The 26,357-nt window shown below is 41.0% G+C and overlaps 1 protein-coding gene across 1 annotated transcript in view; it reads right to left on the minus strand.

Moving 5' to 3' along the window:
* Positions 1 to 26,357, minus strand: part of CC2D2A (coiled-coil and C2 domain containing 2A) — a 197,395-nt gene that overhangs the window by 8,373 nt on the left and 162,665 nt on the right. The window contains exons 25-34 of the mRNA XM_082265276.1: positions 25,298 to 25,407; positions 21,924 to 22,020; positions 21,703 to 21,801; positions 16,499 to 16,675; positions 16,011 to 16,214; positions 14,888 to 14,977; positions 10,122 to 10,235; positions 7,939 to 8,073; positions 5,087 to 5,209; positions 556 to 614 (exon numbers count right to left, since the gene is read on the minus strand). Coding sequence (XP_082121402.1) covers positions 556 to 614; positions 5,087 to 5,209; positions 7,939 to 8,073; positions 10,122 to 10,235; positions 14,888 to 14,977; positions 16,011 to 16,214; positions 16,499 to 16,675; positions 21,703 to 21,801; positions 21,924 to 22,020; positions 25,298 to 25,407 — 1,208 coding nt within the window. The remainder of the gene's footprint in view (positions 1 to 555; positions 615 to 5,086; positions 5,210 to 7,938; positions 8,074 to 10,121; positions 10,236 to 14,887; positions 14,978 to 16,010; positions 16,215 to 16,498; positions 16,676 to 21,702; positions 21,802 to 21,923; positions 22,021 to 25,297; positions 25,408 to 26,357) is intronic.

Consider the following 26,357-nt stretch of genomic DNA (forward strand, 5'->3'; position numbering starts at 1 on the left):
TTAAAGCGGAGTGGGGAAAAAAAAAATTAAAAGTCATCAGATACAAATACTGTAGCTGCTAACTTTTTAATATAAGGACACTTACCTGTCCAGTGATCTCGTGATGTCGGCGCCTCTAGCCGATTAGTCAACGGGCTTCACAGCTGGTTTCCCACTGCCCATGCGCAAGTCGCGCTGCACTTTCGGACTTGTCCCGCCGTCTTCTGGGAAACACACTGGTCCCAGGAGGCAGCGGGAGGAGGGGCCGGACATGACATAGATTGCCGCGCGGCGATCTTACCAGGAAGTAGGAGTGGGTACCTATCAAAACCAGGTACCCGCTTCCTCCTTTCCCCTGAAAGGTGCTAAATGTGGCAGTGGAGGGGGAGGAGGAGGAAGCAAACAAGCATAGCTTCCCCTTTTGGGTGGACCTCTGCTTTAACCAACGGGTCTTTGTTTATGGCTTCAGAGTGGCAATGCTCTCCAGAGCAGTATTTGCATTTGGAAATGCCAAGTGAGCTGTCCAATATGTCTGCTATCATAGTTTAACATGGTCTTAGCATTTATTTCCTCTACCTGTCTTGAAGTTCCGAAGCTGCAGCCTTATCTGTGCGCTGATATAGTAGTTCTTCTGGCTAGGAGATAAACATATATACATACAGAATTTTATTACATTTTATCAAAACCACTTCTCACTCTAAAAAGACTACTTTAAACCTCTTGGGCATTATAAACTTTCAACTTAGTCCTGTCTAAAAGCTGAATCAACGAAATGCCTGCTATTACTTTTCTTAGATAGAAGAGACTTTTCTGTACTCCTCTGGTATCAATAAACCGGACCTTTACCCACAAATGTCTGAAAACAATACAAAGGGGGCGAATGAACGTCCCAACAGTGCACCACCCCAAAATAGCTGTGTCACTTCCACTAATAACCAAAGTGAAATGGGCTAATTAAAAAGTGGAGTGAGCCGTGGTAACTGTGAATGGCCAACGCCCTTCCAAACAATCATAAATATATGATAAAATTATTAGGAAGCTATAATAACCAATTGTGCTAGGTGCAATGGCAACCTAGAGAAATATATACACTATATGTAAATTATAATTCAAAATCAAACTACCGTATTTTCCGGTGTATAAGACGACTGGGCGTATAAGACGACCCCCCTAATTTTCAAGTTAAAACATAGGTTTTGGGCTATACTCACTGTATAAGACTACCCCCCTTCCGAAGCAAGGCAACACCATTGAAAAACATCAGATTTCTCATAAATCTCCAAGGTACCCCAAGTACTGTAATATGTAATCTCTCATAATATCTCCAAGGTACCCTAAGTATAAGTATTACCAGTAGATGTAATCTCAAGGCGCTGGCTGTGTGGGAATCCTGTACCGGTATACCGTATGTACCGTAGCTTCAGCTACATACAGTATACCGTGCTGAGCCAATCACAGTGAGCGATGTATTCTATTATTGAATGCAAAACCTGCTCGGATTGGCAGAGTCAGAGAGGCGGGCTGATGTTACTCCGCCAATCCGAGCAGGCTTTGCATTCAATAATAGAATACATCGCTCTTCCTGATTGGCTCAGGGGGGTAAACTGTATGTAGCCGAAGCTACGGTACATACGGTATACCAGTACAGGATTCCCACACAGCCAGTGTCTTGAGAGATTATATCTACCGGTAATACTTATACTTAGGTTACCTTGGAGATATTATACTCGGCGTATAAGACGTCCCCCCATTTTTGGGGGATTTTTTTGAGGTTCAAAAGTAGTCTTATACGCCAGAAAATACAGTAAATGTAGGGGGATGTATAAACAAAGGGGGTATAGAGTTAATAAGGCAGGTTGACAAATACGTTTTTTTCTCCCCTCCAACCACAAATGTCACTTCCTCTATTCATGCATGTGCAAGTTACTATAGGTCTTTACCAGTACTCACAGACTGACACAGACCTACAGTGATATGCGCATGCGCGGGCATTTGGTGCGTTTACTGATTAGTCACAGGTTTGTCAGGTCCCCTAGACCTGGAAGACCCACAGCGTATCTGCACATGCACAAGCTTGCAAACCAAGATGGTAGCTTTGGAGTAGAGCAATGAAAGAGGATAACCGCACTGAACTTCATAGAATAGTACCATAAGTACAATGAATATAAAAAGTCTACACACCCGTTAAAATGTTAGGTTTCCGTGATGTTAAAAAATGAGACAAAGATAAATCATTTCAGAACTTTTTCCACCTTTAATGTGACCTATAAACTGTACAACTCAATTGAAAAACAAACAAATCTTTTAGAGGGGAAGAAAAAATAAAAACTAGAAAAAATAAAAAAACTAAAATAATGTGGTTGCATAAGTGACACACTCTCTTATAACTAGGGATGTAGCAGTGTTCAGAATTAACCACTTGCCGACCGCCGCACGACTATCTACGGCGGCGGTCAGCCCCTCACAGGCAAAGTGACGTAGGGCTACGTCACTAGCTTGTGAGGGTCTAGGGAGCGAGCACGCACCGCCGGAGGCGCGCTCCCGCGTGGTCACGGACCCCCCCGCGCGTGTGACCGGCGGACTCGATGTCCGCCGGCCACTCTGCGATCGGCGGGGGAGAGGGAGCAAGTCAGGCAGCTTGTGTAAACAAGCTGCCTGTCATTCTCCCCTCTGTATGAGAGATGATCATATGGATCTACTATGTAGATCCGTTGATCACTCTGCATACAGCTGAAGCCACAGCCAATCACAGTTAGAATCACGCCCCTAGGGACACACACAGCCCCTTCCTCTAAAATAAAGTTAACCCCTTCACTACCAGTGTATTTTTACAGTAACAGTGCATATATATAGCACTGATTACTGTAGAAATGTCACTGGTAACCCCAAAAGTGTCAAAAATGTCAGTCAAGGGTCCAATCTGTCCGCCGCAATGTCGCATTCCTGCAAAAAAAAAAAATCGCAGATCGCCGCCATTACGCGTTAAAAAAAAAAAACAACAAAAATGACAAAAATCTTTCCCTTAGTTAGTAAATGCAATAACTTTTGCGCAAACCAATCAAAATACGCTTTTTGCGATTTTTTTTACCAAACATAGGTAGCATAAAACAAATTGGCCGAAAATGTTAAAAAATTTTGATTTTTACATTTTTTTTGGGGGGAATTTCATATAAAAAAAAAGGGAAAAATATTGCTATTTTTGCAAAATTTACGCTCTTTTTTTGTTTATAGCGCGTGATCAAAGAATCGCACAGGTGATCAAATACCGCCAAAAGAAAGCTCTGTTTGTGGGAAAAAAAGGACGCCAAATTCGTTTAGGTACAGCGTCGCACGACCGCGCAATTGTCCGTTAAAGTCACGCAGTGCCGAATCGCAAAATACACCCTGGTCATTTAGCAGCCAAATCCTCCGGGGCTTAAGTGGTTAAGCAATCACATTCAAACTCGTGTTAAATAGGAGTCCGTACACACGTGCCATCATTTAAAGTGCCTCTGATTAACCCCAAATAAAGATCAGCTGTTCTAGGAGGGCTTTCCTGACATTTTCTTAGTCGCATCCTACAGCAGAGGCCATGTAAGCAGAGAGCTTCCAAAGCATCAGAGGGATCTCATTGTTAAAAGGTATCAGTCAGGAGAAGGGTACAAAAGAATTTCCAAGACATTAGATATACCTTGGAACACAGTGAATACAGTCATCATCAAGTGGAGAAAATATGGCACAAAAGTGACATTACCACGAAGTGAATGTCCCTCCAAAATTGATGAAAAGACGAGAAGAAAACTGGTCAGGGGGGCTGTCAAGAGGCCTACAGCAACATTAAAGGAGCTTCAGGAATATCTTGCAAGTACTGGCTGGGTGGTAAATGTGACAACAATCTCCCGTATTCTTCATATGTCTGGGCTATGAGTAGAGTGGCAAGATGGAAGCCTTTTCTTACGAAGAAAAACATTCAAGCCTGGCTAAATTTTGCAAAAACACATCTGAAGTTTCCCAAAAGCATGTGTGCAAATGTGTTATGGTCTGATGAAACCAAGGTTGAACTATTTGGCCATAATTCCAAAAGTTAGGTTTGGTGCAAAACAAAACCATAACCATAGTGAAGCATGGTGGTGGCAGCATCATGCTTTGGGGCTGTTTTTCTTCAGTTGGAACAGGGGCCTTAGTCAACGTAGAGGGAATTATGAACAGTTCCAAATATCAGTCAATATTGTCACCAAACCTTCAGGCTTCTGCTAGAAAGCTGAACATGAAGAGGAACGTCATCTTTCAGAATGCCAACGAGCCAAAGCACACATCCAAATCAACAAAGGAATGACTTTACCGGAAGAAGATTAAAGTTTTGGAATGGCCCAACAAGAGCCCAGACCTAAATTCGATTGAAAATCTGTAGGGTGATCTGAAGAGGGCTGTGCACAGGAGATGCGTTTGCAATCTGACAGATTTGGAGTGTTTTTGCAAAGAAGAGTGGGCAAATATTGCCAAGTCAAGATGTGCCATGCTGATAGACTCATACCCAAAAGGACTCATACCCAAAAAGGACTGAGTGCTGTAATGAAATCAAAAGGTGCTTCAACAAAGTATTAGTTTAAGGGTGTGCACACTTATGAAACCATATTATTTTAGTTTTTTATTTTGGTTGTACAGTTTATAGGACACATTAAAGGTGGGAAAAGTTCTGAAATGATTTATCTTTGTCATTTTATTTTTTTTTTTTTACATCACAGAAACCTGATATTTTAACAGGGGTGTGTTGACCCCTTATATCCACTGTATGCGTTTTTTTAATTTGCATACATGGATTTTTATTAGGCATTAGAATATAATTTTAGTAGGGTAGGGTGAAGTTCCCCTTTAAGGAACTGAGCCATTATCTTGGTCTGAGTGTGAAGGTTTTTGGACCATAGCATCACTTGTTAATGAGTAAAATAAAGACACTATAAAAGGACTTATTTGTTGCTATTTTTTAACCTGCTGTACAATGCAGTAATAATACCAACTTAGCAACTTTCAGGTATTGTAAACCCAAACTCAAAGAGTTGGAGAAGAGAAGGATAATGACGGAGAAAGGCCTAGGAACAGAGTTTTGAAGTTTCTGCTCAGTAAGTACCTGCACACTGGCCAATCCTGGATTTGGGTTACTTCGTGAGAAGAAGGCTTTCCACTGGTTGGATCGGCCCGTATCAAAACTCATGCTCATTGGAACATCATATTGCTGTATATTAAACCAGATCTACATAAAAACACAACATTAATCTGATTACCATATCAACATAACAGCAGACCTCCAACCTTAAAGTGATACTAAAGACTCATTTTTCTTTTTGTTAAAAATAACAAACATGTTACACTTACCTGCTCAATGCAGTCGGTTTTGCACAAAGTAGCCCCGATCCGCCTCTTCTCAGGTCCCTCTTCGGTGTTCCTGGCCCTTCCCTCCTGTTGAGTTCCCCCCACAGCAAGCGACTTGCTATGGAGGCACCTGAGCCGAGTCGCAGCTCCATGTATCCATTCAGACACGGAGCTGCGGCCTGCCCCCGCCCCTCTCTCCTCATTGGCTCACTGGCTTCGATTGACAACAGCGTGAGTCAATGGTGTTGGGCTTTTGTCTCAGTCAATGAGGAGGGAGAGTCACGGACAGGTGAGTCTGTCTTGCTGCACACACAAGGCTTTTTATCTTATTGCATAGAATGCATTAAGAAAAAGAAAAAAATAAACCTTCTGCCTTTACACTTTACCGCTTAAGGACTGCCCGCCGCAGTTATACTGTGGCAGGCAGCCGCTCCTGCATGAACCGCCGTAGGTATACTTCGGTTGCGCACAGGCAGCTAAGGGGTGAGGGAGTGTGCGCTACTGGCAGCGTGCTCCCGCCCCCGCTCGTCAGCGGTGAAGCCAATTCTGTTGTAAACACAGCTGACCGTTCTTCTCCCTGGAATGATCACAGAGCTCCTGTGATCCTTCTATATGGGAACACAGGTCTCTGTGATCATTTCACAAGCCATGCCCCCCCCCCACAGTTAGAAACACGCCCCTAAGTACACATTTAACCCCTTGATCACCCACAGTGTTAACCCCTTCCCTGCCAGTATCATTATTACAGTAACAGTGCATATTTTTAGCACTGATTACTGTAGTAATGTCACTGGTCCCCCCAAAAGTGTCAAAAACATCAGACAGGCGTCTGATCTGCAGTGTCGCAGTCCTGCAACAAAAAAAAAAAAAAATCGCAGATGGCCGCCATTACTAGTAAATAAAAAAAAAAAAATGACAAATCTTTCCCGTAGTTAGAAGACGCAATAACTTTTGAGCAAACCAATCAAAATACGCTTATTGAAATTTTTTTTTTACCAAAAATATGTAGCAGAAAACAAATTGGCCTAAAATGTTAAAAAATTTTGATTTTTAAACTTTTTTTTTTTGGGAATGTTATATAGCACAATGTGAAAAATATTTTTTTTTCAGAATTGTCGCTCTTTTTTTTGTTTAGAGCGCCAAAAATAAAAATCGCACAGGTGATCAAATACCACCAAAAGAAAGATCTATTTGTGGGAAAAAAAGGACATCAATTTTATTTGGGTACAGCGTTGCACGGCCGCGCAATTGTCTGCTAAAGTAACACAGTGCCGAATCGCAAAATATGGCCTGGTCATTAACGGTGCAAATCCTTCCGGTCTAGAAGTGGTTAAGTACCCACACTGTAGAGCATTATCATGCGTTCCTTTAGTGTAGTGTGAAGTAAATATATATATATATATATATACACAACCCCTATAAGTTTCATTTAATAATATATTTTTCAGTTCTTATACATTTGTTAGCTCTGACCTAATCAAATAAAGAAAACGTATATGAAACCCTACACATTCACTTTGAGAGTAGAATTTCCAATTCTTACAAATGCCCACCATGACTTTCTAACAGCTCAGGTTAATTAGCTTCCAGACAACACAGACAGCTCTTCTTTCAAAATACTTTTAGTTATAAAGGGTAAACACTAAAAAGGTCAGTTAAATGATATAAAAAAGAAATATACAGTAAAACCTTGGATTGCGAGCATAATTCGTTCTGGAGACATGCTTGTAATCCAAAGCACTCTTATATCAAAGCAAATTTCCCCATAAGAAATAATGGAAACTCAGATGATTTGTTTCACAAGTCCTTCTGTTTATAGTCTACATACAAAGATTATAGCAATGTGATAGGTTGTGTAACCATAAAATGTCCATCCACAATATGCAGCCTTCCCAAGGGGATTAGAAGCAAAATCTAGCAGAGCTACAGAATATAGGAGAGATGAGAGGTGCCTCTAAGTGTAGCAATATGGTTACATTTAATGAAGGTTTAACATTTAGCAACTCACATGGTTGATGATTAAAATAGGCACATCTAAGTATGCAGGCATCTGGGGTAAAGCTGTCCACATAGACCGTCTTCTGAACCACCGACTCTCACCACTGTCAGTCTGCAATCGTGACCGGGAAGAATAGCCTGCAGTAGAGTGATCTGAAAGTGAGGCTTTGAATCACTCGTGGAGTGCAGCGGGGAAGGGATGATGAAGATGGCTGTGCAGAAGAGGACGGTCTACTCTATGTGGACAGCTTTACCCCAGATGCCTGCATTCTTAGATGGGCCTGTTTTAATCATCAACCATGTGAGTTGCTAAATATTGAACCTTCATTAAATGTAACCATATTGCTACACTTTAGAGGCTCCTCTCTTCTTTTTTTTATACATGACGCTACTTGTATATCAAGACATTGCTTGCATATCAAGTCAAAATTTATTTTAAAAATTTTGCTTGTCTTGCAAAGCGCTCTCAAACCAAGATACTCTCAAACCAAGGTTTTACTGTAATAAAGTATTTGAACATACAATCCCATGCATTGAGAAGAGTCCCGGTCAGAAGAGCTTACAAACCTCTTTACAAGCAATAGAACAGAATGTTCGGTCGCATATACTTACATTGTCTGCGTTGACTAGACAGCCGACACATTGAAGCGGACAGAAGGTGTCATACTGACCATAAAAACAACCATTGCTTGGATTCCATATGATGTACTGGTTCTGCTCCAGTGTTAGTACATAGGCAGTGGGACCCTTTAAATAAAAGAAGAACTCTTTAGACACAGAGAAGTTCTGGTTTAACCCTAAAGCCTCATTTCACACAGGCAAAGGATTCTCCTGTGGATTCTTGTTGCAGGTATGCTGCAGATACTTATGGCCAGGGTTCCAGGTAGTCCAATCAGCAGCGGCTGCACAGTCTATACAATTGAATAGAAGCAGCCGCAGCTCTTTACCGCTGTAAGCTCCTGTGGTTAGGGACAGATGTATGTAATCTATCTTTGTCCAGGGGCAGACATCTGCCCCTAATTGCAGGTAACCACAGGATGTGCAGATACATCCATCCACATAGACTCTTCCAGTGGTGAAGAGCCATGGCTCTTGTCAGCCTGTCTTTCGGTTGTACAAGCTGAGCAGCTGCTGCTGATTGGAATTCCTGAAATCCCATCACCAAGCAGAGATGTATAGTAACTAAGTAGAACTACTTCACTACTGTACTTAAGTACCGAAAGGCGGTATCTGTACTTTCCTGGAGTAGAATTTTTTTCTCCTACTTCCACTTTTACTTCACTACATTTTTTCGATGATTTCAATACTTCTACTCCAATATTTTTTTTTGTGCTGCATAGTTACTCGTTACTATTATAAAAATTACCACTGCCAGAACAGTAGATGGCAGGTTTCATGAAGCTCAAAACATGTGTATTATCAGCGCATACGAAAATAAATGCGACTGTATGTATGAATAAAAGCTGCATTTGAAATAATAAAAAACAATATGATGTTCAAACTTTTGACTTCTTTATTTAATAACTACATAACCCAGTACTTCTACTTTTACTTTCAGAACTTGAGTAGCAATTTTTTTTTTCAAAACTACTGGTACTTTTACTTTCAGTACTTGAGTAGCAAAATTTTACAAAATACTACTTGCAATACTTAAGTACAAAAAATGTTGAATACTTTAGTACTTCTACTCGAGTCACTTTTTGATTGAGCACTTCCACTTCTACTCAAGTCACTTTTTGATCGAGCACTTGTACTTTTACTCAAGTATGGGTTTCGAGTACTTTATACAAGTCTGGCACCAAGTATATGCAGTCTACTTGCTGTAAGAATTCACAGGAGGGCGCTTTCATGAACGACACCTCATAAGAAAGCTGCAAAGTGAATATGAGATATTTAGCATACTAGAGTAACACAAAGGTTACATTCAGACTAAAACCGGAATTCAGTAATAGCCCATAGGAAGTGCTTCAGATCAAATTCTTCCTACTAAATGCACAGTTTTGAAAAACAGCCAATGATCCACATCAGACTTCTCTCCAAATCCTACAAAACCCATTAATAATATGCTTTGTGGATGGCACTCATTTCTGCAGCCTGTACCACCTGGCTGGACAAAGGACATGCCCTGATGTAATGCTTGCAAATGAATTTAAATGCTGGAAATCAGTGATAATCTCATTACAGGTTCTGCATTTAGAACAAGGTGATTGTGTTGTGTGAAGATCAGCCAGGAAGATAAGCCAGTACTCTTATAGTTAGAGCGCTTGTTTGCCTCCCCCTCCACTGGCACCTTTTTGGGAGGGGGGGGGGGGTGGTTTGGGGGCGGGTACCTGGTTTTGACAGATACCCTTCCTAATATCCGACTGACGTTGCTGTGGCAAATTCGTCCAGAAGTTGCCCCCCCCCCTCCTTCCTCTGCCACTGGGCCATTCACAAAGCGCAGCACACTTTGCAAATGCGCAGTAGGGAACCGGCTGTGAAGCCGCAAGGCTTTACTACCAGCTTCCCTTAGCCGAGATGGCTGCAGCGGCGGCACGTGAGAGCAGACTGAAAAATCAGCTCGGGTAAAGACACAGCTGGATTTGTGGACAGAGAAGTGTCCTAATATTAAAAGTCAGCAGCTACAGTATTTGTAGCTGCTGACTTTTATTTTTTTCTGAAGGAGCCTGGAGCTCCACTTTAATGTGAATATCTCTGGTAATAACATACTAGACGTTTAAGCAAGAAAGGCCATTTTGCTTTCAAATTTTCAAGCATCGATAACACACTGATGATTTCAGTGTTACAGAGCAGACCTCGGGAATGGCGTTTCCGATGATAAGCCACGCCTTCTTCCCCATCGCCAGGAAATAGTTACACAGCAGAACTGCATGTTCTTCTTCATCACCCGCCAGGAGGTCAAGGAATTGCTGATCAGGAAAAAAGAGAAAAAGGCTAAATTAGTCTGTATTGTTTCAGGATTTTATAGAGAGAACACCCTGGGACTCCCTTCTGTAAGGCAAAATCTAAGAGCAATCTATTTTTTAATTTTTTTTTTCAAGTATTTTTATTGAAAGTTTTTTGTTTTATAGACATACATTTGGTGACAAAACACAACAGGTAAAAAAAAAACACTAAGAAGAAAAAAAAAAAAAAAAAAAAAAAACAGAAAACGATTGTACAGCTGCACCCAGTTACATCATTCAGTACTAAGATTCTATGTAACATATTAGCGTGAGGAAGCTGTAAAAACATTAAATATAGAAATTGTTATCTTTAAACCCATGCACATCAAGGCGATCTTATGTGTCGGAGACCATGAGTATGTTTATAGTGACTCATAAAACTTCATACAAAACTGGCCAAGCGAACGATTATTTATGACTGCTGTATTTTGTCCCTCGCTCTATCGGTTAGCACTGCAGTATTCTATAGGACACTAATGAGAAGGGGGTTAAGCTAGGAACTGAAAACCAGGGCTCCCAGGTTTTGTAAAATTTATTAGCTGAGCCTCTATTCCGATACACCTGTCTTGAAGTCGCCATTCCTCATGTGTGGGGGGCCCAGGATACAGCCACTTAAATGCAATTGTTTTGCGCGCAATAAATAACAGCCTATTAATAGGCGTTATGATATCAGTTGCAAATATTTCTTCATATAGATAACCCAAGAGGTACATCTTAGGGTCTCGATCTATATGGGTTTGATAGGCATGGTTAATGGGATTCACAAAGTTGTGCCAGTACCTAAAACAGTTTAGGACATTTCCATAACATGGAGTAAGTTTGCAGGAGACCCTGAACACCATGGACATTCAGGTGAGTCTCACCAGCCCCATTGAAACAGCTTAGGTGGGGTTCTATATGTTCTATGGATGATAAATAATTGGGATAAACATTGCTGTGATGATACTAACACGGAAGGCACCTGCTCCAAAATATTCTGCCAAACCTCATCGGATATATCCTCCGGGTCTTTCTCCCAAGCTCTTCTACCAGGGCAAGTAACCGCCTGGTAATACTGTCCCATTAAGTAACTATAAATGGAAGATATAAGGCCCTTTTTATCAAAAGATCTTGTGATAGAATCTATAAGTGGCATGGGATGTACCTCTGGTGTAACGTGTTTGAATTGAGCCTGAAGGGCATGTCGCAATTGTAGATATTGAAAAAAATCTATGAGATGGCAGTGGGTAAGATGCTTGCAAATCCTGGAATGTTCTAAGGGTATTCTGAATATACAGCTGGGCAACACATTGGATCCCCACTATATGCCAGTATTCAAACCCCTCTAAGCTTGCATATTTCCTCATAATTCTCATTCCACCAAAGCGGTGTATATGCCGGTTTTCCCGTATATTGCATTATTTGTCTCATTTCCTACCATACCTTATGCATAAGTAACAGGGTAGGGCTACTAGAGGCAAGCACAAAAGAGCCCGACTCCAATTGAGCTAAGAGATGGTAACTGGAATATCTGCCTAGCGATACCGACAGTACAGGTCTGACCAATTTTCTACACCCCATCCAGCAAACTGCAGAAGTTGGGCTGCTAGAAAATATAGTCTTGCATGAGGCACTGCCAACCCCCCACATGTTTAGGTAGCTGAAGTGTCGATAGCTGAATCCTAGGGTTTTCGCTTCTCCATAAAAGTATGCGGAATAAGGAATCTATTTTTTTTTTTAAACCATTCAAGGGGTATCAACACTGGTGAATTGTGAAAAACAAAGTAATTGAGGATCCCAAAATATTTCTACTAAATTTGCCCGGCCCAGCACCAATAGGGGCAATTTGGTCCATGCTTGGTTTTAGTCCTGAATTTGTTGAGGATGGGAGTCAGATTAGAACGTAAATAATCCTCCAATTTTTGATGTATCCATACACCTAAATATTAAAAGGATGTTGCTATTTTGATTTGTTGGGCAAGCTGCGGCAAAGCGGAGGAAGGCTCGTCCAATGGGATCAATATGGACTCAGTTGAAAGTAAATCCCCAAAAAGGAACCAAATGTGCCTATCAGGGTTATAATGGATATCAATGAGCTGTCCACATCCCCAAGGAACAACAAAGCGTCGTCCACATATAGTGATATTTTTTCTTCCTGGTCTCCCTTTCGGAACCCTCTGATAGTATCACTTTGCCTAATTGCTAGTGCCAATGGCTCAATAGCCAAAGCGAATAGCAGAGGGGATAAAGGACACCCCTGACTAGTGAAATAGCAATTTATTTTTAGATAGATTTGAAGGTATTCTAAAAGATAAATGTCCATAGTCTGGCCACAGGTTGTTTTACATATTGTTAACAAACAGTAAATGAACTTTAAAACAATCCCTCCCTGACCTCTGTAGTTACAAGGATGTTGGGAGCAATTCATCCTCAAAGTTCACACTTGTAGCACTGAAGTCTTCTCTAAGGGTCCTTTTACACGGGCAATCCGATCAGGTTCACCTGCCAGTTTTTCAGGTGGATCTAATCAGATGGTTCATGCATTCCTATAAACCGGAAGGTGTAAACAGACTTGTGTCTGTTTACACCCACCTACCACTGGGTCTGATCAGGCCCCCTAAAAAAAATTGAGGACTGTGTCCTCTTCTGTTTGGGCAGACCGAAACTGGAGGCAGCCGGCTGTAAACGGACAGTGGAATCCATTTACTTTCGGCCACCCATAGAGCAGAGGAGGGTCTGTCCATGTCTGCTCTGCATAAACTGAGTGGACACAGACCTGTCATCCTCCCCGCTCCGATCAGCAGGGGATCTGTGAACTGATTACTGCTGATCAGAACCCAAACCGCCCATGTGATAGGACCCTAAGACAGCTCAGCCCACCCTTCTCCCACTCCCAGCAGTGAATTGGCAGCCTTCCAATCTTTAATGTAAACACAAAGTAGGAGCTCTGAGAGAAAGAGGGTAGGGGGTGCTGAGCTGCTGAGAGAAATGACTTCAGTGCTTCTGCTGTGAACTGTAAAGATGAATTGCTCCACAGTGCCTAGCTACAGAAGCCAGTGAGCTTTTGTTTTACAGCTCATTTACTGCTTGTTTAATGTAAATATTTGAATATACATAGCCTAGCCACAGGTTCACTTTAAAGTACAACTAAAGGCAAAACTTATTTTAATTTTGGATAGAGCGGATAGGGATTAGACCACCTGTCAGATTTGTTTTACTGTCAGTGCCCCCATTAAGGAGATTCACCCTCTCTATTTGACCTGTTTACCATCATCATTAAAAGGGAAAGTAAAAAAAATTACCCAAATTTTGGGTTGTCCCCAGAAAGCTATTAGAGGGGAAATCTTCCAATGGGTACACTAGTTCTGGTGACATGGGGGCCCCCATGGAATTCCCTTGATTTACAGGGATTTCCTCCCACTTCCTGTTTGGCTATGAGACAGGAAGTGAAAGGAAATCTCCACAATGGGGGAAAAAAAATGTGACGGGTTATATCCTTCCTTACTCTATCCAAAATGAAATAAAAGTTTTGCCTATAGCTCTTCTTTAAGGGAGACCTATCTGGATAAAAATATGGAAGCTGTTATTACTGATGGATTTTTAGAAGTGCAGGGCTCCAGGGTTGACATCCTTATTCTTGTTTCACATTTGACCCAGAATCAGACTGCATACTATCAGGTTTCTTTGATATTTACATGCTTATTCCAGGTCAGTAACTCACCAAGTTGTTAATAACAGCCCTGGACCATTGATGACATATGATATGAAGGATTGTCCTCGGATCTGATCGTTTGTTTCTGTAAGATTAGATCCTACTATGTTGTATGGCTAGTTTAAAGCCTGTAGGGCAAATTTTTCATACAAACACAAGTTCTGAGTCTTAAAGCAATGACTGAGTCATGCCAAGTTTGCTGCTGTTGAAATTTTGCACTGTGCACATACAGTACTGTTAGGCCCCGTTCACATAGGGGCGATCCGACTTGGGGGGGCGACCTCCGAGGTCGCAGTGCGAGCCGCGACCTCGGAGCGGCCGCCACGGACTTCATAACATTGAAGTCTATGGCGGTCGCCTCCGGGTCGCCCCAAAGAAGCTCAGGACCCTTTTTCTAAGTCGGAGCGACTTGTGTCGCTCCTATTAGAACGGGTCCGCAGCTTCCCTATGGAAGGCGACCTACGGCGACCTGTGAGGCGACCAGGACCTTAGTGTGAACGGGGACTTAAAGGATAAGTTTACCTTTTGGAACATATTACATGTTCCACCCGTATTCCAACTCTGCCAATTCTGCAGATATCCTCCACTCGGTGACAGCGGGTGGGGGAACTTCTCCCCCACCTGCTGTCACTGTTTCAAAAGAACACGCTGTGCGGGGGCTGACCACACAACTGCGCCATTCATTCATTTTCCTGAGAATTGACATGTTTATTTAAAAAAAAAGAGACTTTAATATCTTTTTAAATTACCTTTGCTTTTCCTAAGAAAAATGTTATGATTGAGTATTGGTTGCAAAAGATACCCCAGTAGGTCTAAACCAATGCTAGAACTGAACACAGTCCTTATACCAACTGCATAGCATATGGCCTCCCTATCAGCACTGCTGTCCAGTAAAAGTGTAGTCATACATGCCACATGTACTTACATCTGACGTGCTCCATAAATTGCAAATCCCAGCGAATGACACATTGTCCGGTAGGAAGGGTATAAGGGATACATAGCGAGATACCAGTTCCTAAGGGCACAAAACAGAAAACGTCCAGTACTTAACACAACCAGCACAATGTGTAGATACTCAAGTAAACCCTAAAGTAATATTTTCCTATCTTACATGAATACATACAGATACTAGGAAAAATTGAGACATGATCCAATTACCAGCATGGCTTTGGAATGTGCCAGGAAACCCCAGCAAGCACAGGGAGAACATGCAAACTCCAGTCAGATAGTGTACTGATCAGGATATGAACCGAGGACCCAGTGCTGCAATGTAGAAGTGCTAACCACTAAGCAATGTGCTTTCTAAGTTAAACATTGAGGCTGCCATTGCCCACATTCTTCTGAAAGTTGCTAGTTGCCTGGTTATTATGCTGATGCTATCACTTCCATAGTTACAAGTCATTGAGCAAGAACAAGAATGTATATCAGGAAAGTGAGGATTCCTTATCTGCATAGGTCAAAGACTCTAAATTATTGAAGATATTGTTTCAGCAGGACCGCCAGAAAATGTGCGAAATGGAAGGTCATCAATGGCAATCTTTGGGTTTTCTTCAAGAACAAATACCATCCATAATTTTTTTGGGTGGAGCAGACCGTGGCCTGATGCCATGCTGGGTTTTTGCTGCTTTCTGGAAAAGCAGAGAGAGGGCCAGAGAGCCTACATCCCACCTGTACCATCAATAACATGCTGAACTCAGGTTTTTATCCAAATGACTGATGCCAATGATTTGTTGTCAGCAGGTGCACTAGGAATATAAAAAACACTTTCCATCACCTCTTTTTCATAATACAGGAGGAGGTGTTCTGTAGTTCACATGAAATGGTGAAATTGGGCAAGGCTAATAACATTGTTTAAAAATGTAGTGCAGCAAAGGCAAAATACACGGGACGTTATTATCTCACTGGATTTCTGGCAGAATCAACACGTATTTTGTGCACTTATCTAACAGATATAACACAATTGTCAGGGTTTTACCAGGGTACATACACTACTATAGCACAGATTAAGGCTATACAAACAGTCTCCCCTTCAGAAATGTGGTACTTACTGATGTTGCTTGTACATTATTAGGGTTAGCTTCAAGAAGTTCCTGTGGAGGTTGTAAGGCCTTGATGTATCGAGTGATGAAAACTGTACTTCCGTTAATGTCTGTGACGGTGGTCAGGCATTGCCGGTTTGGGAATTTTAAAGCGGCTTCACTCTGGAATTTCTCAGCAGCTTGAAGTAACTTCTCATCTTCTCTGCTGTCAAACTGAGGCACAGCAAGATATGTAAAAAAAAAAACGTAAGACATTTGTGATGCGCTCAATTAAAAGCACAAGGCTCAATAAGCAGTCAAATAAATGAAGTAAGGGAAAGAGAAGGAGCAAAAGCTGGCAATTTGGACTCTCAAAATCAAAGATAATATATGACATGTGTCTATTGCTTTGCATAAACGATCCATTCCATGTCCAGTTCAGTTTATTGAACACTAGAACAATGCTGAAACACCACATATAACACAGTACAGGTAGGTACCCTGTGTTTTAAAACTACCTTCTCCCTGATGGGCTCTCCAGGAACAAGCTGAGGTTCAATTGTAATAAAGAGGGTTAGGAAGGAACCTTGGCTCAGGCTTCGGACTGATTCATAGCCTCCATCATTTCCCAAGTTGCGCTGTTTGCTGTATCCTAGAAGCACTGGGGGCGTGTCAATCCGGAATGTTCCATCAATCTGTAAATCAGCAGTTACCAAACAGAAAATGTATAATACAAGATTTTCTCCAAAAAATATTACGGTGTTGTCTCTTTTATACCCTTTTCACATTAAGTCATGACCGCACCTATCTTCCTTCATTGAGAAGTACACTCTACAGGAAGCCGGGAGTGTGTCTTGGATGGCAGGTATGTTTCCCCAGTATTTGAGTTGTGGACCCTTTAAGGGAGCACGCAAGAGACATTGTTAGTACTCCGGGGTTGACACCCATGAAGGGTGAGGGGTTCTTGGGTGGTCCGCTTGGAGAGGAAAGGATTGATTTCCATTCCCCATTTGGGACCCAGAATTCGGAAGTTCAGAGAAACCTTTGGTGGGAAAGGACCTCCAAACCCTGATTATAAGGGCTTTTATTCCTGAAAGGGGTTAAGCCACATGTAAGGGAGTCTAGAAAAGCAGGTGTCAGTGAGGTAAGTGTGGACTCTCTGGAGACCAAAGCTCTGGTTTTGCTGAGCTTCTGTGGCTTGTCATGTACCCCAAAACAAGTAGGAACCCTAAACCCCAGTGTGGGACCGAGAGACTGGCGGTGAGCCATGTGGTATGGTTCGCTTTACACCAGTACTATGAAATGTTTCCTTTACTTTTGCTGAAGAAAGCTATTTGAGTTTGCCTGTTTTGAGAGACCAATAAAAACAATTTACTTTTACAATATGACAATACATAATCAGGATCTACTGTATATTACTATATTTTGCTAATTTTCTCTGTATGTATGTATGTATGGAACCTCTGAGAAGCTGACCAAACACTAGTCGATTTTTGAATGAACGATTCAATGAAAATTATTTTCAGCACATTCAAAGACCTGACAAATGTCATTTGAATGTACTTCAAAATGTTATTTGCTATTAACATTCGATTTTGAAATGAATGAACTTTCCTGAATGAAATCCACATTCACTGTTAAAAAATAGTTTGAACATTTTTTCCATCCTGCTCCTTCAAATTTTCTTCTCATAGCGGTTGGGAACGAACATTTGAACATACTGACGATAATGTTCTAAACAAAATTCTACTAGTCTATGGCCAGCTTTCACGGGCTGCTGAATCAACTCAGCATACATGCTGGCATCTTTCTCCCCGCCCGGGCAGCCCAGGTGCAGGGTACAGCCTCTCATAGATATGAATGGCTGTGCACTGCTATACTCTCTATTTTTTTATTTTGTACAAGCCCACAAGCTATACTCATGTTTTTAATAGCACTGGTGTATACCCAAGTACAGTAACACACAGCCATTCAAGTCTATGGGAGATTAGGCTTCCTGGGTAGGGGAATGGTGCTGCCTACCACCCATGTGCAAAGGGTTGTACACACTTTACCCACACATTTCTAGATTTTATTTTAGTTTTGTGTTAAATTAAGTTTGTTAAAGTTTCTGTTTTGTAGCAGTTGATCAGGAATCACATATTTTTACCTATCCTCAGAAAACAGGTATTTGTTTATCATAGTAGACTGATCATCAGCTTGCTTTCCTGAATCACTCCCTTTCTGGTATACTTCCTGGTTGTGTCCCCTCCTCCCCATCACTTAGTTTTGGCTGTTTCCATCTATATTGAGCTGCTCCTGTCTACATAACAAAAAATTGAGGGGAAAGTGGGACCCCTTTGTGACATCAGATGTGCACATTTGAGAACTCAAAAGCTGAGATGTTACAACACCACCCCAGAGGGTACTAAAAGCTGTATTGTCTGTTGGGTGGACTGACCCTTTAATAACACCACTTAAAGTGATTGTAAAGTCTAATTTTTTTTTTCTCTTAAAATAACAAACATGTTATATTAACCTCCCTGTGCAGTTGGTTTTGCACAGAGCAGCCTGGATACTCCTCTTCCCGGGTCCCTCTTCGGTGTTCCTGGCCCCTCCCTCCTGTTGAGTGCCCCCACAGCAAACAGCTTGCTATTGGTGCACCCGAGCCGAGTCACAGATCCCTGTATCTATTCAGACACGGAGCACATTTTCTGCCTTGCCCCCTCTCTCTCCTGATTGGCTAACTGAATTTGATTGACAGCAGTGGCAGTGGGAGCCAAATGCAGCCACAGCTGTGTTTTAGCCAATCAGGCGGAGAGTCCTGGGCGGCCAAGGAACTCGTGGATATCGCTGGAGGAAGATGGGGCTCAGGTAAGTATTAGGGGGTGCTGGAGGGTGGCTGCTACACACAGAAGGCTTTTTTATCTTAATGCATTAGGATAAAAAACCTTTTGACTTCACAAACACTTTAAAGTAGAAATCCATGCTTCAGAAAAAATTCACTTTAACAACTACCTGCCCTATTCTCAATATACAGCTTTATGGCTATTCTCTAGGTTCTGGTACAGCATCCCTCGCCGTCATCCCATGTGCACGCATAGGGAAGTCTCTGTGACTGCTGTGTGTCTTGGACATAGCGCATAACAGATCTGGGTAAAGGGCCAATCAGAGTGGCCCTTTATCACGTGTCCAATCACAAATGATGACAGATGTAAACAGAACAGGTCTTTGCCTATTAACAGCTCTCCTTCCCTCACACAGAGACTGTGTGAGAGGAGAGGAGAGCCGGATCTGTGCTGGAGCAGGGAGTACAGTATTTTACATTGCAACACAGTGCCCTGATCATCAGTGCCTATCAGTGCAGGCTCATCAGTGCCCATCAGTGCAACTTATCAGTACAGCCTCATCAGTGCCCATCAGTGTAGCCTCATCGGTGCCCATCAGTGAAGAAGAAAAATGACCTATTTGCAAATGTTTATAACAGAAACTAAGCAAAATGTTTTCTTTTCAAAATTATCACTCTTTTCGTGTTTATTTAGCAAAAAAAAAAAAACAGTGGTGATTAAATACCACCAGAAGAAAGCTCTAACAGTCTAAAAAAAAAAAATTGATCGATGGAACTGTTTATAGCTGACTTAAGAGAAATGTATATACTTACCTATTTTTTAGTCTGCTCCAGTCCAGTTACAAGATCCGGTTTCCCTGTGTCAGTCAGCAGCAGCTACAGGAGAGAGGAGGGAGCACTGACAACGGATGGGCAATTGGAGCCTATGGGTGACGTCAACAATCCAGGCTTTACCAGCCACTGTCAAATACTCGCTTTCCTGCATTCGCTGCTGGCTGACACAGGGGATCATTTGATTGGACCAAAGCATCTTTAAATAAGTATACAGTGGGGAAAATAATTATTTGATCCCCTGTAGATTTTGTAATTTTGCCCACTTACAGAGAAATTAGAGGTCTATCATTTTTATCATAAGTGTATTTTAAATGATAGAGGCAGAATATCAACCAACAAAAAAACACACAGAAACATAATACAATAACACAAATAACAATAATAATACAAATAACACATAATACAAATGTTATAAATTGAGTTGCAGTTCAGTGAGTATAATAAGTATTTGATTCCCCACATTATAAGTTTCCAACAGACTTGCTAGAGTATGTGCTCATGTGGTACACAGATTAGTCCTGTCCATTTAAGAAGGTGTTTCCAATGACAACTTGTTATGTGTGAAAAAGACACCTGTTCACAGAGGCGCTTTTTTCCATTCAAAACTCACCATCATTAAGGGGCAAAACCAAAGAGCTGTCAAATGACGTCAGGGACAAGATTGTAAACCTGCACAAGGCTGTAATGGGCTACAAGACCATCAGCAAGAAGCTTGGTGAGAAGGAGACAACTGTTGGAGCGATTATTTTCAAATAGAAGAAATACAAAATAACCAACAATCGCCCTCGGACTGGAGCTCCATGCAAAATTTCACCTCATGGGGTAAGGATGATGAAAAAAGTGGGAGATCAGCCCAGAACTACATGGGAGGAGCTTGTGAATGATCCCAAGGCAGTTGGGACCACAGTCACCAAACAAACCATTGGTAACACAATACACCGCCATGGATTGTAATCCTGCAGCGCCCACAAGATCCCCCTCTTCAAGAAGGCACATGTACAGGCCCGTCTGAAGTTTGCCAATAAACGTCTAAATGATTCAGAGAAGGATTGGGCAAATGCTGTGGTTAGATGAGAACAAAACTCAGCTCTCATAAACTCGACTCGCCATGTTTGGAGCAAAAAAAATGCTGACTATGACCCTAAGAACCCTATCCCTACAGTCAAGCATGTAGATGGAAACATTATGCTTTGGGGCTGTATCCCTGCTAAAGGTACAGGCCGACTCTGCCGCATGGCCTATGGACGGAACAATTATTGTAAATTGTAAATTACCGAAGATGGGTCGTGGATGGGTCTTCCAACATGACAATGACCCAAAAATACTGCCAAGGCAACAATGGAGTGGCTCAAGAAAAAAAAAACATTACAGTCATGGAGTGGCCTAGCCAGTCTCCGGGCCTTAATCCTATAGAAAATTATGGAGGGAAACTTCGAGTTGCCAAGCGACAGCCAAGAAACCTTAAGGATTTAGAGAAGATCTGTAAAGAAGAGTGGACCAAAATCCCTTCTGAGATGTGCACAAACCTAGTAACCAACTACAAGAAATGTCTTACCTCTGTGCTTGCCAACAAGGGTTTCCCCACCAAATACGAAGTCAAGTTTTGCTTGGGAATCAAATACTTATTTTATTCACTGAACTGCAACTCAATTTAAAATAATTGTATCATGTGGTTTTTCTGGATGTTTGGTTGATATTCTGTCTCTACCATTTAAAATACACCTATGATAACAATTATAGACCCTTCATTTCTTTGTAAGTGGGCAAACTTACAAAATCTGCAAGGGATAAAATAATTATTTTCCCCACTGTATACATTATTCTTACACATGTTAGTTGGCATAGGTGTTAGAAGGGAGAGGGGCATTTTGTAAAACTAGTTAGGCTTACCCTGGAATTCTACTTTAAAACTGGTCACAGCTTTCAACAGACCATTGCATGACTTTGGTGATGTTTATCCTCTTCTATCCCTTTCATGAAATCTCAAACCATCACACTTTTACTAGTTTTTCCCTTTCATATCATGTGTAGATCTGTATTTTCTCTATAACCCGCACTTACTCTGGACTGGAAATAAACTGTAGTAAATGGGATTCGGATCGATCCAAGCCAGTGTCTCTCGACTCGTGTATGAATGCCACTTCCTCTCTCCCGATCATCCTGAAAGATGTTATTTATTTTATTTATTTTTTATCCATAAATAAAAAAGTTGAGAAATTGTTATACACTACCATAGGAAAGGAAAAGCAAACTTAACATCTGTAATAAACTTTACAATTTACCTCTAAAATATCAAAGCAGACTTCATCAAACACATTGATGAAAACATCGTCTTTCACCGACTGTAAACTAGTTGTGCTGTAATCGCCATTAGGAGCCCTAGAGAAGAGAAGAAGCTAAATTATGATGCGGCATCATGTAAAATAGTCAAAGAGTTGGCTCTAGTAAACAAATTCCATCAAAGCCTACAGAAATACAAAATGCAGTTACTTTGTGTTAAGAATAATAAAAAAACTAGAGGGACTGGGACAGATTCTGCCATAAAACATAAGTCATGATATGTAACTAACAAGATGCCTTATATGGGAGGAAAAACAAAAAACAACCTTTAGGAGGCATCAGCCAAACAGAAACAAGAGGGAGCTGGAAACTAACCACAGAGGCAAGGTTCGTACTATGGTGGTGTTGTCCCCATGCTACGGTTTAGCTACCAAAATAACTAGTAAAACTATAGACTGCTGCTGAGATGCAAGGTAAGTGTTCCTTTTTAAATGAAGTGTGTAAACTCAGCAGACTATGGGGGTAGTAGGAGGAGCCATTTCTTGCGTTCCAAGCCGGCATTACACCAATTGAGCCACCAAAACTTTACATCTGTTTTTAAAAGTCTTTTTAATTAAAAAATTGAATTATGCTATAAATATCTCCTGATTCTCCTTGCATGACACCGCACATGGGAGACCTACTATCCTGCTGAAACACAGTGAGGAACAGGGATTTGTCCATCACAAGAATCTGAAGATTGTCCTTTTTCTAATAGGCGCAATACCTATTAGGAGTGGATGAGTGAGGGTACATGAGGAGGGGTGCACAGCACCTTATTGCTTTTTATTTATTTTATTATATTATTGCTTTTGACTGCACTTTATTGGCACAAGAATATCGGAGAACGGACTGCACTTTAAAGAACCAATTTATATTGTTGCACGGAGCAGACAGCACGAACATACGTCTCATTCCATAGATTTTATGAGATGTTTTATATGAATTAAAATATTGTTAGATCAAAGTTGTAATTTTTAGTATAATTTGCACAGAGTGGTATGAGTTATTTTTGTAAAAAAAAAAAAAAAAAAAACGTTGTTAGACAGCGCTGAGTTTATACACTTCATTTAAAAAGGTTTATACTAGCCTATATGATAGAAGGCGGTGTTTTACTGTGTGCAGGCCTGTGTACTGTCATCTTTGGCAGGGAGCACTGCTTTTTTTTTTTTTCTTTCTTTGAAGTGTCACCTATGACACTTCATTCATGTCACTGAACTGCGGTTTTCTATGAGATCTGCATTTATCCAGAAAAATGCAGGTCACCACACACAGTGTGAATGAGCTCTGAGAGTCCTCTCTCTAACTGGTTGGCCATATGTATAATACTGCAAAGGCACTCTTGACATCCCATGCACAGGAGCTATTCTTTTTATTAAACATACCGTACCTCTCAACGATTACAGTAATTGTTGTCTTCTTGTTTTAGGAACATGTCCAAAAAAGCTGTTAAAAAGAGCTGTGCCCCCCAAAAAAAGGCGAGCAGCGGGTAAAGGACCAGTCAACAATGTTGCCTTTGGTTTCCTGCAGCTGATCTTTTCCCATTACAGACGTAGCATGCCTTGCTCTGTACTGTGTCTCTTTGTGGAGGTGGCCATCTTGGTAAAAGCAGAGGCCATGCTGTCTGACAAATGCAAAAATACACCGCTATTTCGTACTCCCGGTTCACACATTTTCTCCCTTCTTGAACTGACATGGTCATGCTGGGTCTTTAGGCCTTGTCTGACTACGCCCCCTTTTACCAATTCTCTTTTTCACCTATGCCTATCTTTTCCCTCTTCTTTTATTTTTTCCATCTCCCCCTCCCCCAGAGCCTCAGTGTAACTTGGCAGATCTAATCCGTTCTTCCAAGTTATGTCTTTTTTTCTGTAGCAATTATCAGAATAGTAATGACTTGGCTTATTGTCCATTTCTGACCTTTTTCCCAGTTGGGCAAATTGTATCTCAATGCTACAATAAACTAGAACCTCTGTTGTTACTTTTCACAAGATAATTGTAACAAAATGCAAAAATCTAATAAACACCTATTGAAACTAAAATTGAATTTGAGGGTTTTTTAAATCATTTTTATGTTTTTCAAGTCAATGTTGCTATAATAAGCCACATTTAATAGAAGCCACATGTATAAGGGGATAAATGTGTTACTATGACTATATTGTAATTTAGCACAGATGTTGTCAATACTGTCAGTTATATACAAAAAGAATAACCCTTTTTAAGTGACAAAACGTTTTTTTACACATACTGTAAGGTAGATAATGTACTAAAGGAAAAAATGTATCAATGTATAACGTTGTGAAGTCTGCATACTTGTTATGGATCAGTGACTCGAAGTACTGAAGCTAGAGACAGCAAGGAGATTAGCATTTATGGAAGGAAAGAGAAACAAAGGCATGCTCCATATTTCTCTCATTAAAGGTTTCCTCTCATGTTCTTGGATAAAAAAAAAGAAAGCAGTGAGGACCAGGGGTTCCATTATATTTTCTTCTTATGTGCCCTAGGCTATAACTGAGGAGCCAGTGCCTAGAGGAGTGGTATAGGCCATAGCAAAAGTAAAATTATATATTTTTTCTTATTCTCCAATCACCTATAAGCAGGAAACACCCTAGAGATCTACCGTGCCCTCCTCAGTTTCCTCTGCAAGGAATGGAAAGAGATGAGGTAGGACTCCACAGTATAAAAATATATGAGAAGTTAGTAACTTATATCTATCAACCAGGAAACCAATAGCAGGAAAAGATAAGCCATACTTCTACTTACTTACCATACTTCCAGAATAACTGAGAGAACAGAAGTTTTACTGGTGATCTATAAAAGTTTTATAGTAACTCTTGAAATTACGAGTACCGTGATCTTTGCTTTAAGCAGCAACCATCAAAAGTGTCAGTTTTGGGTGCTCATTTTGACTACACGTCCCTAGTTACCACACATCACTCCACTGAGACACCAGTAAATTACAAGGTAACATATATTTAATGAACTAACCACTACTTATTGTGAAGCAGATATTTTGAAGAAATTTGTTGCGATACATAGAGGCAGTAAGATTCAGAAACCGTATTTCTAAATCCATAAAACGTGTTTTCTTGAAACGTGACTGGAATGATCCTTACAAAGAAAAAAAAGTAACTCCTACTGGGATGAGGGAGGAGAAATAAAGACTGACAACTATAAAGAGACCTAAATCAGCCTCTCCCTGGTACTCCATTATGTCAGCAAATATTTGGGTTGCCATTCCTCTTATAGAGCTTAATAATTTCTTAAGTTTTATTTAAGAGCATAACATACAATTATTACATGGACATTGGCATTCATTATCTTTCAGAGTTTTGTTTACCTAAATGCAAGCTCCAGTTCTTCATTCCAGTTTGGATTTGGTCCATCAGCTGTTGAGGTTTGACATACAGTACGCTGAAATGAAACTTCTACATATGGCCGGACCAGGACCTAAAATATCACATAATGTATTGTAATTTCAATCAAATTAAGAAAAAAAACCTACTGACGGAAAATCTAATAAACAGCGGAGACAAATCTGGCAAATAGCAAAGTATCCTCCAGCACAGTTCTATACCCTCTACTTCTTGTTGAAATTTCAGTATTGGTACTAATCAATAAAAATGTGCTTACACGGAAAAAAAATATCTGATCAGGTTCTGCACCCTGTACCACTTTACTTCTATTGGAGTCCTCAATAAATACCATGTGCATGTGACCTCCTTCCCTTCCTCTCAGAAGGTAGTGCTCAAGCTTGGACAGCCAATAGACAGGCCGAACACTGTCACATGAGGGAGGGAAGAAGTCATTAACTTTGTGTAAGGTTCCATACCATCTGACTTGCATAGGGGTTAGACTCCTAAACCCTAAATTGGTTTTTGGTTCTAATTTTGCCCTTTGTGTGTTACATTCTTGAAAATAGTTGTTTACGAATACAAGTGCTGCCGAAAACTGATGACATGATATATCATGAGTTAGGCTTTATTGTTCAAGTGGTTGTAAACCCACTTTTATGACTTTTACCTATAGGTAAGCCTTTAATAAGACTTACCTATAGGTACTGTAAATATCTCCTAAACTTGTACTGTTTAGGAGATATTTAAATTGAATGCAGCCAATGACGTCATCGGCGCATGCGTTCTAAAGAAACGGCCACCCGTGCCGTTTCTTCAGAGCCCTGTGCCGTAAACGGCGGCTCCCGGTGCATGCGCGGGAGCGATGTCACGTGGCTCTGGCCAGTACTACAGCTGAAGTCCGCAGACCCGGAAGGAAGACAGGCGAAGATGGATGCGGCCGGCAGAAGGGACAACGTGGGCTTAGTTGCAGGTAATGTATAAATACCACTAAAAACGATTGTGTGATCCTCTGCGCTGAAAGGTCAAATGTAAATAAATAAACAA

The sequence above is a fragment of the Pelophylax lessonae genome, assembly GCF_965119305.1.
Source record: "Pelophylax lessonae genome assembly, chromosome: 1".
Lineage (NCBI taxonomy): Eukaryota > Metazoa > Chordata > Amphibia > Anura > Ranidae > Pelophylax > Pelophylax lessonae.